The sequence below is a fragment of the Pteronotus mesoamericanus genome, unplaced genomic scaffold (genome assembly GCF_021234165.1).
Source record: "Pteronotus mesoamericanus isolate MK-2021 breed Mesoamerican mustached bat unplaced genomic scaffold, CSHL_Meso_final contig_130, whole genome shotgun sequence".
In the NCBI taxonomy this organism is placed as follows: domain Eukaryota; kingdom Metazoa; phylum Chordata; class Mammalia; order Chiroptera; family Mormoopidae; genus Pteronotus; species Pteronotus mesoamericanus.
Genome location: NW_026555060.1, coordinates 24799887 through 24818436, shown reverse-complemented (window position 1 = coordinate 24818436; position 18550 = coordinate 24799887). Strand labels below are relative to the sequence as shown.

The window sequence follows — 18550 nt, the reverse complement described above, 5'->3', positions numbered from 1 at the left end:
TCATGGCAAACGACTAAAAAAGTGGGATAATCCCAAGGCCTAATCTCTATTTTCCTATACTTTGAAGGAAAATAAGACAATAGGAAAAAATGGAAAAGACATAAAAGCAAGAGATCACAGAAATTACCCTTATATATATGAAAAGATAAAATGCATTCTCACTCATAATAAAAATAGAAAATTAAATTATACTGAAACATCACTCTTCATCTACCAAAACAACAACAAAAACCCTGGAAAGTTTGACCATACCCTCTGTTGGCAAGCTTTGAGGAAATATCCAGGTGTATTACCCGTTAGGATCACGTGGTGTAGCTCTCACAGAGGGTGAACTGCAATACTTATCAAAATTAAAATGCATTTAGCCTTTTGAGCTAGCAATCCCACTTCTAGGAATTCATCCTGTAGATACACTTGCACATGTATGTAACAACACGTATATGGGATGTTCACCACAGTACAACTTGCGAAAGACCAGAAACAACTTGTGCTTGTCCATGGGAAGCAACTAAACAAACTATACAGTGTATTCACAGAACACTGTACCATTGTAAGACTCTGGAAAGCTCTCCAAGATGCATTGTTAAAAAAAAAAAAAAGTTAAAAAAGACAAGGTGCAGAATGTGTATCATATACTAACTCTATGTAAGAAAAATGGACAAAATAAGCATATTGCTTATTTTTTGCATCAACAAATACGGGAATGATATGTAAGAAACTAATAAAAGTGAACCTGCAGGAGAGGAGAGGGTCAGGGGTTTCTATGTATATTTTCACACTGATTTAGTTTTTAAGCAATGGGAATGTATTACCAATTACAAACTTAAAAAAATAACTCAGCAGGTTTACAGAGCAGTGCTTGCCAGGGGCTAGCGCAGGGAAGGTCATGAGAAAATTAAGGAATGAATTAGCTCTATGTCATCATTGTAATAGTGGTTATATAACTAGATGTGTTTTTCAAACTCATAGAACTATACACTTAAAAAAGGATAAATTCAACTCTTTGTAAATTATATCTCAAAAAATCTAAGCAAAAGAAATCAGTAGTTTTAAGAGATTGAAAATATAAAAGAAATCAAAACCCTAAAACACAAGATACTATTAAAAAAGTAGATTTGAAAAGTAACCAAATAGAACCTACAGAAATTAAAAATATAGCTGACACAATTTAAAACGTAGTGATAAGTTAAACATTTCAGATCAGACTTATCTGAAAGAGAACCAGTAAACTGGAAATATATCTGAGAAAATTACACAACACAGTAGAGAGAGAGGAAGAAGTGGAAAAGGAGAAGTTAAGAGACATGATGATAAAGTGTGAAGCTCTAACAAACCTACCTGTAAATAGAGTTCCAAAGGCCGAAAGATAGAAGAGGAAGAGGGAATACTTGAAAAGATGGCTGAGAATTCTCCACAATTGACAAAGGAAATGAATTCTTAGACCTAGAAAGCATGATTCCCCCTCCCCCCAAAAAGAAAAGAAGCCAAGCAACAACGGAACAGCATTTTCAAAGGGCTGAGGCAACAGACTGGGTACTGAAAATTCTATACCCAGCTAAAGCTGTCATCACGCATTAAGGTAAACAAAAGATTTCCAGCCAAGGGCTGAGAGAATTTACTATGAAAGAATATGCTATTAGGAAGAACTGGATCCAGAAAGCAGTGAGAGGCAAGAAGCAGTGGTGAGCGAAGAAAATGAACAGCAACAATCATGACTAATTTAAGAGTATAAACACAAAGTAAAACTAAAAATCAGAAATTATATATAAGACAAAGGTAGATGTTGGGGCCCTGGCTGGATGGCTCAGTTGGTTTGAGTGTAATCCCAGACACCAAAAGGTTGTGGGTTTGATCCCTGGGCAGGGCACATACCTAAGTTGCAGGTTTGAGCCTCAGTTAGGGTGTGTACAGGAGGCAACCAACCAATGTTTTTCTCTCACAGTGCTGTCTCTATCTTGCTTTCTAAAGTCAATTTAAAAAAAAACATATCCTTAGGTAAGGATTAAAAAGAAGGTGGATGCTGGGAATTAGTATACAAAAGTTCTTGCATCATGAGGATGACAGGAAGTAAAATTAACTTCAGAGCTTATTAAATATCCATACTAAGATTTAATGGTAACTACCCAAATTAACAGAAATAAAAAACAAAACTTCAAAATTACTAGGGTGGGGGAAGGAGGAAGAATAAAGAAAAACCAGTAATATAAGTTAAAAGAAGAAAAAAGGCACAGTAAAGCAAAGCAAATTGAAAACTCAAGATAAGATGGTGGAAAACATTCAAATATCAGATATAATAAATGCAAACAACACTCACCAGTTAAAACCAGAAATCGTCATTGATTAAAAACACAAAAGTGGCATTATGCTAATACTTATAAGACACACGCTCACACCTAAAACCTAACAGCTAAAAAGAAAAGGACTGAAAAAAAAATTCTCAGACCTAAAGAAATCTGTAATAACACAATGAATATCAGAGCAAAACATACTTTAATGTCAAAAGCACCAGAGCATTATTAGGGAGAGAGCCACCGCCTGACGATAACTCATTGGGAAAACAAAATCATTGTGAACTAGCATTTGTGGAGGAATATAAACTCAAAGTTTGCAACACAAAAACTGACAGAATTAGAAAGCAGGGATGTTAACATAGCCCTGCCCAGTAATTGGCAGATTAAGTAGAGTAAAAATTAAGATATAGATTTTTTTCATGGTTTTAAAGTTTAAAAAAAATGTTATATATATCAAAGGTTAAACACATACAAAAGTAGACAAAACAGTATACAGAACCTAAAGTGTCTAACACTCAGCTTCCACAGAGATCTTGTTGACCCCATGGCCAATCTTGTCTTATCTATATCCCGCCCATTCCCCCCAAATCTCTGTTATTTTGAAGGTATCTTCAGACATCATTTCACTCAAAAGATACAGAATATCTAACAACATTATTAAGCTTAATCAAACAAACAACTGCAGAATACATGACATGTTAGAAATTGTATTTTCTTTTTAAATTACACACAGAACAGTTATTTTAAAAAGTGACCAAGTTACAAAGCCAATCTCAACAACATTAAAGATGCAAGATCAGACATAGTAACAAAACAGTAACATAAGGGACCAGAATAATTTTTCAAGTATCTTAGGCAGTTATTCCAAATGCTAGTGGTGCACTAGCATCACTCCAGAAGCATATTACAATACACATTCCAGACCTCATCCCAGACCGACTGAATGGGGGGGCCACTGCTTTGCATATATAACATGAGAATCTATCAACACTGAGTCAACTTGTCAGCAGCAGTAAGAAAGTAGACACATCAAAATATTGCCAAGCCCATGCACTTAAGTTATATTTCATATAAGAAACCACATAAGAGTTAGTTTTCTACAAGAGTCATAAATTTATTTATTCAAGAAAGTGCCTAACAAACGGTGATACAAGTGTCTCTGACTAAATGCAAATGAGGTTTACATCGTGGTTTAAATCTCTTCTCAGAAACCATCAAGGTGTTTATACCGGCATGTTTCTCACTTTAAAAACACGACAACTTTCAGTTGTGTATGATCACAGCTTTAATTACTTATGTACATATCCAAGTTCAAATAAGACATTTGCAGACCCAAGCATTGGCCAGGGAAATACTGAGAGACTGGAAAATTCCAAATTTTCAAATTAATATAACTGCATTAACACATAATTCCTTCAGTTTTAATATCTGTAGAATGGGAGCAAAAACATACCTCAGAGGGGTATATGAATTAAGTGAGATACTGAATTAAATGAGAATAAAGCTCTTCTGAGCTGCACATTCAGGGCAAAAAGCTGAGTTTACCCATTGATTTGACCCAGCTTGTCACCACACCAATTCCCTGGGTTTCAAGTCCTGAAGATTAAGCTTGAGGTCAGGAGATCATCTTGTTAGAAGCTTCTTGTTAGAAGTATGGCATCTAACACATCACAGGCTCTTGATAGACATTGGCTACCTGAATGCTTGGACATGGCCAGTATCTATCTATTCATTAGAAGTAGAGTGGGGACTACAGCCCTGGGCTTCTGTCTATCAGCTCAGGTTTCTATCCTTTCTGTCACACCGGCTTCTCATCCTTTCTCTAAGGTTTGCTTCCAATGAAGTTGAAACTTTGTCAAGAAACATTTCTCTTGTTTACCAAATCTCAATTTATAATGCCTCTTTCTGATCCTTAATAGGTATATCACCCTTGAAGGCAGAAAGGTGAAAATAGTAAGTGATATCTTTTGGCTTAACAAAGGTAAGTAAATAATTAAGTTATTTGGAGATATGACCTATTAAATTAAGTTAATAATTTAATAGCTATTATTAAATTAATAATACCTAAAATGCAAATTAAAACCTCAAAGAGATACCACCTCACATCTGTCAGAATGGCTACCATGAATAAATCAACAAACATGTGCTCTCAAGGATGTGGAGAAAAGGAAGGCCTAGTGCACTGTTGATGGGATTGTAAATTGGTGCAGCCTCTATGGAAAACAGTATGGAGGGTCCTCAAAAGATTAAAAATGGAACTGCCTTATGACCCAGCAATTCTACTTCTGGGTATTTATCTGAAACCCAACACTAATTTGAAAAGACATGTGCATCACTATGTTCACTGCAGCATTATTCATAACAGCCCAGACATGGAAGCAACCTAAGTTTCCATCAATAGATAATCGGATAAAGAAGATGTGCTACATATATACAATGGAGTATTACTTGGCCATAAAGAAAAAAAAATGAAATCTTACTATTTGCAACAAAATGGATAGACCTGAAGGGTATTATGTTAAGTGAAATAAGTCAGGCAGAGAAAGGCAAGTACTATATCATTTCACTTAAATAAAATAATGAACAAATAGAACAAAAACAAACTCATAGATACAGAGAACAAATTGATGGTTGCCAGGTAGAGGTATGTTGGGTATATAGGTGAAAAGGCAAAAGGACTTAAGATGTGTAAATTGTCAGACTTAAAAACAGTCATGGAGATGTAAAGTATAGCACAGGGAATATAGTCAATAATATTGTGATAACCCTGTATGGTGTCAGATGGGTACTATGTCTAATCACTTCGTTACACACCTAAAAGTAACATAATATTGTATGTCAACTCTAATAAATTTTTAAAAATTAAACCTGTGGTACAAATTAGTGAAGATACTACATCTAATGTTAAGTATATTTTAAAGGGAGATTCCTGGCCACTGTGAATTGCGAACATCTTAGTTAGAGAAAATATTCTTTGAGCAGTGGGCCCTTTACATACATAGTGGCTATGTAGTCCGTTTCTAAGGTCAGCCCTGCTTTTAAAGCATAATCAAACATAGTTTTACTTACCCTACTGTCTCTGTATATATCAAATACAACTGTAAAAAAGAAACAACTCAAAGTTAATAACAAACTAGTATTTTCATGATCCAAGCCTCCTTTTGAAAATTAAAATGCCTTTATAATTAGTTACTCCAACAGCAGAATATAATTGACTTGGAGGACTTCATATTTCTCAGTCTCAAAACTTCAAACATGAAAAGAAATGCTGCAATATTTTATTTATATCATTTCACTTTCCCTTTCTCTACCCTCAGCCATAATCCCTTATACTTAAAAACTCAAACCAAACATAGAAATCATCTCAACTAGTTCACTATTATAAACGGATTCTATGTACTAGTAAAAGCAGTACCAATCACTGGGAATAGGGAATAAAATGAGTAAAATTTGTAGTAGGAAAGCATAAAATCTAGTTATGCTTATGGCATGACTAATCTTTTCTTAAAATCAAATCTGCCACAGAACCAGGCCTGGCAAGCAGCAAAAAGGTAAATCATAGCAGATATAATTTTAGTGTATAAACGCTCTCTCATACACAATATACTTTCAATTCATAAAAACAACTCACAAATGTTTATACTATATAACTGTTGCTACCTGATCATTCAAATAAAAAAATCTAGAAAGGATGATCAGTCATCTAGCTAATTTAGTCGTAATAACAGAAGCATTTTGTCCTCTGTATATAGAGACCTTTTGAAATGTCTAATAAAATTCTGAGAAAGAACTCGCTCAGTATTAAAAAGGGACTCTAATTAAATAAGATAAAATTAATATGCAAATTATCAGCAATACCAAATAATAATAATAATAATATAGTAAAATGCTTAATATAGTATCTCACATCCTGTTTTAAAATATGTGGCATTGTGAAATAAGGTTCATTAACATTATGTATTTCATTTCATTTACTTTTGTTTCACTGAGTCAATAAAAAATACTCACAGTCTTCATCTAAGAATTTATATTGTATGTGTTTCTTGAAGAAGTCTTGTATGCATCTGCAAATCTCTTCCTTTTGTTTAGAAATATGATCATAGTATTGTGTGTAGTCCCTCTGAGAAATAGCTGACAAGAAAATATTTTATATTCCGTTATTAGATAATATTTTCAAAAACATCAAAATATGATTTAAAAACTCTTCTTGAGAACCACTGAAGTTCATCAGAAGGCCAATAAGAATGTTAGTTGCAAAGGTTCATATGGATAGATGAATCCTGAAGTTCCATATTGCCATGCATTCTTACTTTAGAAATAATGGTTATTTTTATTCAATATAATGGAAAAAATTTAAAGTCATAAAACATGCCTATTATGTAAAAAAAAAATGAAAGGACCAATTTTAAACCTGCATACATAATCATTGTTTTTCTTTGATTTTTCCAATGAACTCTAAATAAATGGACATTCTTTTGCACTTTCTTTGGGAAAATATAAAATACTCCTTACCATACGTCTCCAATATTCATATTGTGTTTCATAGAAGCAGTCTAGTTTTCTTGTACATACATGCTACCTTGCCTTTACAAGCCTGATGTTTCAAACCATGGAAAAGTGAACACTCCTTTCTTCAGAGTGACTTGATGATATCATTCTAAATAAACTAAAGAAACTATTGTAGGAACTCTCTCAGTTTGCTCTAGACCTAGGAAAAAGTTCTTTGTTCTGAAAAAAGGGCTTCCACCCAATTTCTTAATCACATACAAATATGTTCCCTTCTTTAGCTGTAATTAAAGTGCAGCTTTTTCAGGAATATCTAACAACACGATAAATTTAAACACCCCAAGTTTCTTTTAGGTAAGCTAATAAATGTCAACATCACACTCAATAAATAAGTAGTGTTGATTTGATTCTATTCGATCACAGTTTTCTTGGTTTAAGATAAATTTTGGTTGATGGACAATGTGCAGACACAAAAAAAGAGCAAATTATCTTCAATACCTAATACTAATATTTAATAACTTGCTTCAATCATAGTAAACAAAATAACCTGAGAAAAAAGAAAATGAGTGGCTTTTAAAGTAATGTATTTATTTGTCCACATATTTTTCTCTTGCTAAAATAATAAAGTGTTCCAATAATAGAAAATAAAGGTTTAAAAACTTGGCTTTTTATGATGCTTAAAATAAACAGTGTATAGTTAGCAATACTTAGGAAAGTCCTAAAGACAAAGCAGGTACTATCAGCCATATTCAAAACTGGGTAGCATAAAGACCCTCAATTTCTTCTCCTGAATCCAGACAGGCATGATGAATCGACAATACCATGTTCTATGGAAACTGAAAATGGCCTCAGGATCCTTGTCAATATAGCATTTCAGAAAGTCAGTACCAACTGGTTAGAGGACGAATCTGAGATAAATAGTGATTGTTACCCCTGCCCTAATTACTAGAAATTTCTTTCCATCAAAAGCTTGTCTTCTTTCAACAATAACTTTCAAAGGTAAAAGAACTCACCAATAAGCTTGTTTTCCTTAACAAAACATCGGAATTCAGCGCCCGGAATTAGTTCACACCATTTTCGAAGAACAAGCTGTAGAAAGAGAAAAAAAAGGTACACAACTATGTAACAAGAGGATGTTTACTAGTCTAATAGACCATTTTATGCCCAGACTATGTCTTAACAATTGCCATTATTAAACGTGTTTTTTTTTTTTAAAGGAGGCATTAGAAAACATTAATGTGAGACGTAAGGAATACAGTTGTGAATCGATTAGTCTAATAAATAAAGGGAAACTGTGTTAAACTCTTTATGACAAAATGCACCTTTGTCATTTCTTTATCATTTTGAGAGGTCTCACATAATACAGAACCCCAAGGATGACGAGGTTAAATCTTATCACCGCTGGGCCACTTGTTGCCCTGTAATTCAGTTCTTCACTCAAGAATATAAAAAATACAATAATTTCAAGTTAACTACCTTATGCACCATTCTGTAATATGTACTCTGATAAAATTGTTATGGCCTATTACAAAGAATCATTATAACCCTTACATGATGTTGGCATTATTTTAAAATAAACCAATTCTATCCGTGGCCCAAGTATAGTATACTAAGTAATTAATTTCAGTAAGAAGACCCATTTATGACTTGGGCCCATAAAGAAGACCCAAGTCATAAATGGGTCTTCTTACTGAAATTAATTACTTAGTATACTATTCATATATTACTGAATTGCCTGCAATTTTATAAATAGAATAGCTGGCAAATGTATGCTTCTAAGTCTGTTTTTAAATTGGTCTTTTGAAGTGTTAACTGTAATAAATGGCTATTGTCTCCAGCCTCTTAAATCCTGGCATATCACCTTTTGCCCTTCAAACTTGTGAGATGGAACTTGAATTACTCTAGGTACCATTCCAAATGCCCCTGTGGGCTCCCTGCACATATCCTGTGCTTCCCATAGTTTCCTGTGCATGACGTTCTATAGCAAGCACACATATATCATGTGTGCTATGATAATTTGATATAAGTCTCTCATCCCTACTAAGCAGTAACTTCCCTAAGAGCAAGAAACTAATTCATCTCTGCGTTCCAACACAATTATGTAATACATGAAAGGTGTTTAAGAAATATTCGTCAAATAAAACAGTAAATATATAAAATAAGTAGGCACTAAAATTATGTATAAAATAATGTTTAATGAACTGGGGAAGTGCTCATACTATAAGTGGGGGAAAAAAACAGTATGCAAACAGCTTTATGAAGAGTGCACGAACATACACACACCCCCCTCATGAAAAGGGAGTTAAAGATCCAAAGGCTAACACTGAGGACATATCTGGGTAGTAGTTTCACATTTTCTTGTATTTTACATTTTTGATAATCTGTTTTTTAAATAAACTGTATGGTTAAAATATGTCTTAGAAATTTAAAATGTACTGATTTCTATTTTCATCATTGTGTATTCTTGGTCAAGCCTTGCATGTGTCAAATTTTTAAAAAGAACTTAATTATTATATAAAAAACCCCAAGCTAAAATATTAAACCGACATTATCTATTAAAAGCTGATACTGGCATATATTTATTTTTATGGCCATAGTTATTTTTATTTAAGCAAGAAAGAAATGAGCAATTGTTGCAGACTAATATTACATTTGTAGAAAATCTGCATAATCTTCATCAAAATAATGTTTTGGACAGGTACTGTACACATTTGTGGTTGACTAAAAAAATACAGAAGGATAAAAAGTGAATATTTCCAATCTATTCCCTTTGTCCTCCTCCTCAGAAGCAAGCGGTGCTCTCAATTTCTCATGTATCTTTCCAGAAGCTTTCTATAAATACGTGAGCATATGGTATATACATATATCTTTTTAAATACACACAGACAGGAGCACACAATACACATAATTCAGCTTGCAACTTTTTTTCATTTTAATTACTCTAAAAATATCACTTTCCTAGGCTTTTTGTATCCTTAGGAGTCCTGGAACGTCCCTCACAGATACTAAGAAACAGCTACACACACACACACACGCACGCACGCACGCACGCACGCACGCACACACGCACTGTGTACTATATAGTATATACATTTTTTCTCTATATATTCTATATGAAGAATATGTATTTTTCATTTGTATATTTCATAAATTTAAAAATTCAATGATCCTAAGTTCCCAGAGAAATTAATCAAAAAAATTTCATTCATTTCACTTAAGGATAGCAGTTCTCAACACTTCTTCATCTAGGTTTATCAACTTCATTGAGATTAAAAAAAAAAATTTTTTTTTAAAGTCTCTTACCTCATATTCCATACAAGGATCTGGGGAATCATCAGTACAATGGATAAATCTTTGAGGGGGGAAAAAAGGAAACTGAATCATTTTTTAATGGTGTCAGTTTATATACAAACATTACTTATATTTAACATGAGATCAGTTTTTACTAGAAGTATCCAGAAACAGACTACTTTGAATTCAATGAACATGTAGACTACTTGATGTTAGGCATTAGTCTAGGCACGCTGAAGTGTTGTTTCATTAGTTCTCAAAACAACAATATGAGCTACTATAATCTCCATTTTTCTGTCAAAAGACTAAAGAAAATAAGACCCAGGAAAGACCAAATTAGTGACCAAGCGAGGGCTATAATACAAACTGTCCTAACTTCAGGATTCCAAATGATGGCAGGGTGGCACTGCCGTTTTTCAGTTCTCACTGTGTTCTTTATGGAGGAATCAGAAGTGTCTATAGGAATTAACTCTGCCATCTAAAGTCACAAAGTTAATCTAACCCTCCTCCCATATACAATTTAAAAAATAGTTGATAGAACAAGTCACTACTCCGTTAAGTATATTGCTTCCTCCTCCAAGCTTCAGTCTCATGACCAATTTTTCATACTGTTTATTAAATGTCTATGCCAATCTATGCCAATGCCTGGCTAGGCACTGGGAATCCTAAAATGTAAGAGATCCTTGTCCTAGAGGTAGAGAAAGCTTAACAAGTAGATGAAGAATTTCAAAACACTGAAAATAATAAAAATACTCTGATAGCACAAAGGAAGGACTAATTAGCTCTTGTGATGGAGGAGGGGAAAGAGTAGTCAAGAAGGTATTCCATCACACAATGGAATACTATGCAGCAGAAAGAAAAGAGGAACTCCTACCTTTTGCTACAGCATGGATGGAACTGGAGACTCTTATGCTATTATGAAATAAGCCAGGTGTTGAAAGACAAATACCATTTGATCTCACTTATAAGAGGAATCAAATGAACAAAATAAACTAATGAGCAAAACAGAACCAGACACATGGAAACAGGGAACAGACTGACAGCTGCGAGAAGAAAGCAGGGGGAGGAGGGGAATGGTTGAAAGGAGGGGAAGGAACCAGTCAAAGAACACACGTGAATGACTCATGAACATGGACAACAGGTGTGAGGATGGACTGTGGGAGCGAGGGGTGGGCTGGACAGAGGAGAGCAAAGGGGGAAAAAATTGGGACAACTAATAAACAAGAATAAAAAAGTAAAAAAAAGAACTCTGAAATTGACAACAGAAAAAAGTAAAGGAAATTTTAAAAAATGAAGGCTTCATTCAACAGGAAGAGGAAGGTCTGCATTTAAGACAAAGGGAAGTGGTGCTAAGGCAGGGAAGGAAGTGAGAACAATCACACAGTATCACAAAACTACTGAAGGTCAGTACTGATGGAGTATAGAATGCAAGGGAAGAATTACCAAAAAATGAGGTTGGAGAGAAATTCTGGACAGTGAGTCATCTCCAGATGGTGATGGGTCTTGTTGGCCTACTGAGGGAGGTTGTACTTTATTATACCAACAATGGGGAGCTAGAAGAAATTTCTAAACATGGCACAAAGATCATTCCATTTAGGCTTTAGGAATATCACTATGGCAATGGTACTGGATAGCTTAGGGGAAAGGGTGGCACACTGGGAGGCAGACAGACCAGTTGGAAGCTTGTTAAAATAGTCCTGTGGAGAAATGAGATTTTTATTAAGGCAGTGGGAATGGAAAGAAAGAGGAGAAATAGTACATAGAGTATTTCAGAGGCAGAGTCAACATTACTTCGTGACTAACTTGAAAGTGAGAGGTGAGGGAAAAAGAGGCCTAGATGACTCTGGGTGCCTGGCTCTGATGACTAATGGCTTGAGAATGCCATTCAATAAGGCAGAGGAAAAGCAGGTGCCATGGGGTGAAGAAAAGATGGGATATAATTGTATTTGCATGTGTAAAGTTGGAGACATCCTGGGAGAACCCCATAGAGATGTCTAGTAAGCAACTGGAAACACAAAAAAGGGAGGAGCTGAAGTAATCATCACATGGGTAGAAGGAAGAACTAAAGTCAAGAAGGCAGGCAGTTTCTTAAAAAAAAAAAAAAAAGACAAAAAAGAAAGCAGAAGTGGTCACTTCAGGCAGATGGCAGAACCCTGGGGGATGCCAATTCAGAGTAAAACTTGAGTTAAGAGGCATTTTTATAAAAACAGTACACAAACAAAACAAAAATACCTTTACAGCTGTCTTAGGCAATTCACAAGTAAAACTGAGTTTTAAAAGATTTTAAATTTCCCTGAATGTCTGATTAGGCTGGAACTCTGTGTGATCACTTATCATTTAGACTACAAACAACAGCAATTCTAATTTATTTGGTTGGCCAAAATCCTCAGGAATAAGAATTTTTATTCTAATAATGGGGCACCGACTGATATAATCTGAATTGCAAAGAAAGGTACATGGAGGGTGCTTTGTTAAAGTGGGTTCTCTCTGTGTTCATGAATAGGCACCATATGAAGCATCTTGCATTTGCTACCTCATTGAATCCTTGCTATAATCTGATGAGAAATTGCTATTATTATTATCCACATTTATCACATTAGGATACCAAGGTGAGAAATCAAGTGAACGCACTAAACCACATGCTGCACCACTTCCCTCAAGTATGAAGGTCCTAGAGCCGCTAATAAAGCTCTCAGGTTTTCAATTAAAAAAAAAAAAATCCACAAACAGCAGCAGGCATTTAGGCTCAAGCAGCCCCACTATTAAAAAAGAAAAAAAAAGATATACCATTAACCAAATCTTATTTCTATAATATAACATGGCTTTTCCAAAAGAACAATTTGTGAAACTTCTGTTTTTATGGACTCAGCATACACTGGTGCTATTTTAAAACCTCATTTTTCTCTCTGGAAAGTAAAAATTGCTTGCTTCAAATCAAACTAATTTAAAGATATGTTACCCTGAGAAGTTATCATCTAACACCAAAAAACTAGTTTTACTTCACTTAAAATTTTTAAAACTAAAATTAATCTCATACATTGTTTCATGTTAATCAAAATTAAGGTTATAAACTGAGAGGTTAATAGTTATTTTTATTGATAAAAATAATTATCTGTTAAGTATTTTCTACCATTTAAGAAAACTATGTTTAGATACATGGCCTGTATAGAGGCAAGTGAAATATCCTGAATTTCTATATAAAGGAGAAGAGGAAAATGTTCTAATGAATACAAAAAACAACAGTAGAAGTTTAAAACATCAAAATCTGGATCCTGAGCTCTGTACTAGCATCATACGATCTTGGAAAAGTCAATGAACTTCTCTGGTTGGATCTTACTTGCCTCAGCAGTAAACAGGTGGATAGCCTCGGGTTATTTCTCCAGTTCTCTCTACAAATTTGTAGACAGTGTGCCACGCCTCCTTTTTCTCCCTTTCTGTCTTTATTTTTCAGGTAACCATCTGACCTGAATATTGAACCTTAAGATATGTCAGAATGCAAGACTGAAAATGAGTGCATATTTGAATGATCTGGGTTTGTTTTTTCAGAATACATTCCAAGAGATTCTACCCAATCCCATGGGTCCAAGATGGACACCAGACACATACATCTTGGGAAAGGTGATTTGGAGGAGTATCCGGTTCTTGGGAAAATGAATGAGATATCCATTGGCCAGTTAGGACTCTTGAGGATCTGCACCATTCTCGGGGAAACAAAGAAGCAAGGAAATGAGAGGAAGTATCAAGTCTGAATGGACAGGAGCCCAAGCATGGCCTTTAAATCAATGGCTTCAGCTAGAAACAGTCAGCCAGGTGTGCCTAAAATCCACTACAGTCACCACAGGATTTAGCAATTTTGTAGCTGCTATAAAGCAACCACTGCACAAAACCACAATGTCTGTGGCTAAATAAGGATCCAAAGTCCTGGATTATTTCAAAAGATTCTCTCACCTTTTCCTCCCTATTTTAATAGCCTAAACATTTTAATTAGTAAAAATGCTAATTACTTTGTAAATCTTATTATAAAAATTCATTTTATCCTTAAAACATTTTTCTTCAACCTCTTTTAAAATTCTGAGTGAAAAGATGAAAAATGTTTTAAAAATCTATATAGTATTATGAGGGATAAAATATGGAGCAGTGAAAGATTTTTCATGAGAGAAAAATGCTCACAATACAGTATACTTTTAAAACAAAAGGTCACAAAATTATACACAGTACAATTTCATTTTTTAAAACGTACATGGGAAAACAACACCATGATAATTATCAAAATGTTAACAGTGGTTCTTTTCCAGGAGTCACTGTTAATTTCTTCTGCAGCTTATCTGTACTATTTCCAACACTGTATTTATCAAACTGAACATATATTACTTTTATTTTGCCTTTGCCTTTTAAATTTAAGAAATTTAAAATACAAAAAAGTACAAAGTACATATGTGTTGCTTTTATAATAAGAAGCCAATTCAAGTTCACTTTAAAAGTTTAGCCCTGGCTGGAATGGTTCAGTGGACTGTGCGCTGGCCTGTGAACAAAAGGTCGCTGGTTCAATTCCCAGTCAGGGCACATGCCTGGGTGGTGGGCCAGGTCCCTGGCTAGGGGTGAGAGAGGGGCAACCGATTGATATAACTCCTGTATATTGATGTTTCTCTCCCTCTTTTTCTCCCTCCCTTCCCCTCTCTCTAAAAATAAATAAAGTAATAAAAGTTAATATTTTAGTCCTTCCCAGGTAGCTCAGTTGGTTACAGCACTGTCGCATAAACCAAAAGGTTGTGGGTTCGACCGTAGGTCAGAGCACGTACAGAGAGGCCACCAATTGATGTTTCTCTCTCTCAAATCAATAAACATATCCTTGGGTGAGGATTTTTTTTTAAAAAGTTAGTATTTTAGCTTCCAATCAACCAATAGTTCATAATCATGATAAAATTGATTGCCTATCTTTTAATGTATTTAAATGTATCTAAAGTAAGTGAGAGAAATGACAAAGGAATGCAAATAAACAATAATATTAATGTGGTAACAAAACTACTACCATTTTCATTTCTGAAATGTGATTTTAAACAGGGGGAACTATATTTTTGTAAATCTGATAATACAGGATAGTTCTTCTTATTATAATATAGTATTCTATAAAAAACAAGGTAAATTAAGGTTCTCTGTCTACCTATTTTAAAAATACTAGAGGAAGACCAAAAGGAATGATTCCAAAACATAGGTCTTTGTTATCAATTTTGTTTTTAATTTTTATATGCATTTATTTGAATGAAACTGAGGATAATATTGGGAATCAAAATATCAAATGCTCCATTATCTAATTTTTTGTTTCTATATTCCTACAAATTATGATTTCAACCTGTCGACTCTCTTACTATAACTTTAAAATAGATATACATTTCAATACATATTTGCCTTTATTATCACATAACATTACTTAGGTGTTGATTGGTTTAACATTTAATTTTATTTTAAAAACTTGACTAGTTTCAAGGTTGAAGTAGGAACATTAGGTGGCATGTGAGGTTATTGTCCAAGGCTTTTTCTTACTAAGATGACAACAAGATAGCCAAGTTATCATTCCTGAAAGGACAGGAAAGTGGAGAGCCATATAGTTAAAACTGACTGTAAAGGTCAACAATAATTTTGGGAGCTCAGCCAAAATACTGAAAGAATGTTGTGAGTTGCTATTTAGATTCCATTTACATTCTGGAAAAGGTAGGTTTGAAAAGCAAAAATGAGTGAGACAGAGCAGTAACAACACTTGAACTTTTATAATCCTTATATAAAAACATTTAACAGATCTAAAATTCCAGATTAAACCAAACCCCCCCGCCCCCAAAAACCCAAACCTTTTATTGAGTGATTGATTTTAGAGAGAAAGAGAGGAGGGAGGGTAAGAGAGAGAACTATCAATTTGTTGTTCCACTTAATCATGCATTCATTGGTTGATTCTTGCATGTGCTCTGACTCGGACTGAACCTGCAGCCTTGTTGTACAGGGATGATGCTCTAACCAACTGAGCTGCCTGGCCAGGGCAGAAAAAAGAAATCTTTAAATCAAGGCTCCTTACTATATTGAAAATACTAGTAGAAACAAAATTAGCAGAAAATATGAGTATCCTAATGAAAACAAAAAAAACTCTTCAGTCATATTTTAAAACATTTGTATTATATATTACCAGAACACAGATGAACCAAAACTTTGCCTCTGAAATGGAAGAAAAAAAGTGATTCTCTCATTCCCAAAAGTAAGTTTCATAATGGCCAGTACCACTTGAAAAATTTGTTTAAATTCTAAAATAATTAATCTAGGTCTTAGATTTATAAACTTCCTATATAAATGAGAAAAATATGTACATCAGCTCTACATCCGCCTCTACCATCCAATGCTGGAGGCCCCTCCCAGCAGAGGCAGAGCTCCATGAAGCACTATTTCAGTTGAAAAATCTGCTGATAGTCCTTTTGTTGTTTCCTTGTACATAACTTGCCTTTTCTTTCTGGATTGCGTAATAATTCTTGTCTCTGGTGACCTGCAGTGACACTGTAATACATTTCTTACTGAGACACTATTTCTTAAATATGAATATTTGTAGCTTTTGTTCATACCTGAACATTCTCAACTGCTTTCTCTTTTAATATGCCTCTCCATTCCTCATTTTCTCTGGGTTTTTTTTCCTTTTTGAACTCCTATTACACAAATCTTAAAACATTCTCACTCTATTCAATATGTCTCTTGATTCCAGAATTGCCAATTCACTATCATTCTGTACTGCACTTTGGAAAATTTTCTCATATCTCATATTCAAATAATTAATTACCTTCTTCAACTATGTATTATTTGCACAGATAACTGAATTTTTAATTTTAATAACCACATTTTTCACTTATAGAACTTCTGTTTGCCTCTTTTTCCTAGTAACTTCTACCTTAATAGAAGTTTCTCATTTTTTTAGTTTCTCACTTTTTTATAAGATTATACTTTTTAAAAAAAAAGATTTTATTTGTTTATTTTGAAAGAGGGGAAAAGAGGTAGAAAAGGGGAGAGGAACATCAATGCGTGGTTGCATTTCGTGCGTGCGCCCCCTGCTGGGGACCTGGCCCACAACCCAGGCACGTGCCCTACACTGGGAATCATACTGACAACCCTTTGGTTCCCAGGCCAGTGCTCAATCCATTGAGCCACACCAGCTAGGGCAGTTTTTAATTTTCTTAATGAATTTGCTCAATTAAGACATTTTCATTATCTTTTAGACTTCTATTATTACAAACTCCAACAGCCCTATTCTTTGTCTGCTGTCTGACCCTCAAACACATGAACGGTTTCCTCATGTTTTTGCTGCTTGTATCATGATCTGCGATTTAGTGGGGCTCTTTTTCTGTGAGGGTCCCATGAGGCCTGGGTTATGCAAGTGTTTCCAGAGTACTTTGTATTTGCATCTTCCAGCTGCCTCAAAGGTAAAACAAATCTAGTATTGATTTTTAAATTAACTTCTTACTTAGTTTGGGAGGTCTCCAACCATGCAGATGGTTTAAATTTTGTACTCCAAGTTCAATGTGCAACAAAAAGCCTAAGGTTCAACTGAGAAAAAAAAAAAAAAAAGGCCCAGGCAGTTTTAGTTTTGTTTCCTTATCTCTGTCAATGGATGAAAGTTTGCCTTTTTCATCCTTTACTAAAGTTGCATAGGGGTCTCTTTTCTAATTCCTAACTTCATTTTGGCTTAAGGCTTGGGCTCCTATCCCTCTGAGGGTATTAAAACCTATGTTCCTTATCAGTTCTGATAACCACCCCAAAAGGTTTTTATCTACACCTAACCTCTGGTTCTCAATACTCTACATTTCTGGCACCTGGGATTGCCTTTTGTCTTCAGCTATGCATTTAAATTTGTTATATTTTCTATTTTAGCCAGCATTTCTAGATTTTGTTAACAAGTATTTCAAGTTATTTTAGCTTGCCATTTAGCTAAAACCAGAAATCACATAAGCATTTAAAAGCAATAAATCCACTTCTAAAATTTTTTCCTGGGTTATTAATTATTTTATATTAATTTGGAAGATGTCTCTGAAGTTTCCAACAATGTAGCAACAAAAGGCAGTAAATCAAAGTTCACAATTTATAATCTACATCAAAAGGAAGCTCCTGTGTTGAATTATAAACTCCTAATTCTGGGCAGAATAATTACAGTTTCTCTAGGTAGCTGCGTAAACTCCAAAATATACACAAATGTTATTAAACAATGAATGCTACAAAATCCACTGGGTGAATTAAAAACTAAAAAGAAAAATTCTCAAATACAATAAAAAGATTTTATTTTGGGAAAAAAACACCAAAGGTTTACTATGGTGAAAGCTACTACGGAATTATGCTAGTATATTTTTTATCCATTTTTAAATTAGCCAGGGATTTTAGAAAGCAATGTTCTAGATCCAAATTTTTAAAAAGGAAAGAAGGAAAAGGAAATAATATTAGCC

The 18550-nt window shown here is 34.3% G+C and overlaps 1 protein-coding gene across 1 annotated transcript in view; it reads right to left on the bottom strand.

Moving 5' to 3' along the window:
* The window catches only part of CDC123 (cell division cycle 123), a 60220-nt gene that overhangs the window by 9802 nt on the left and 31868 nt on the right, over positions 1-18550 (bottom strand). Inside the window, exons 7-10 of the mRNA XM_054593550.1 lie at positions 10101-10149; positions 7811-7886; positions 6300-6422; positions 5361-5389 (exon numbers count right to left, since the gene is read on the bottom strand). Coding sequence (XP_054449525.1) covers positions 5361-5389; positions 6300-6422; positions 7811-7886; positions 10101-10149 — 277 coding nt within the window. The remainder of the gene's footprint in view (positions 1-5360; positions 5390-6299; positions 6423-7810; positions 7887-10100; positions 10150-18550) is intronic.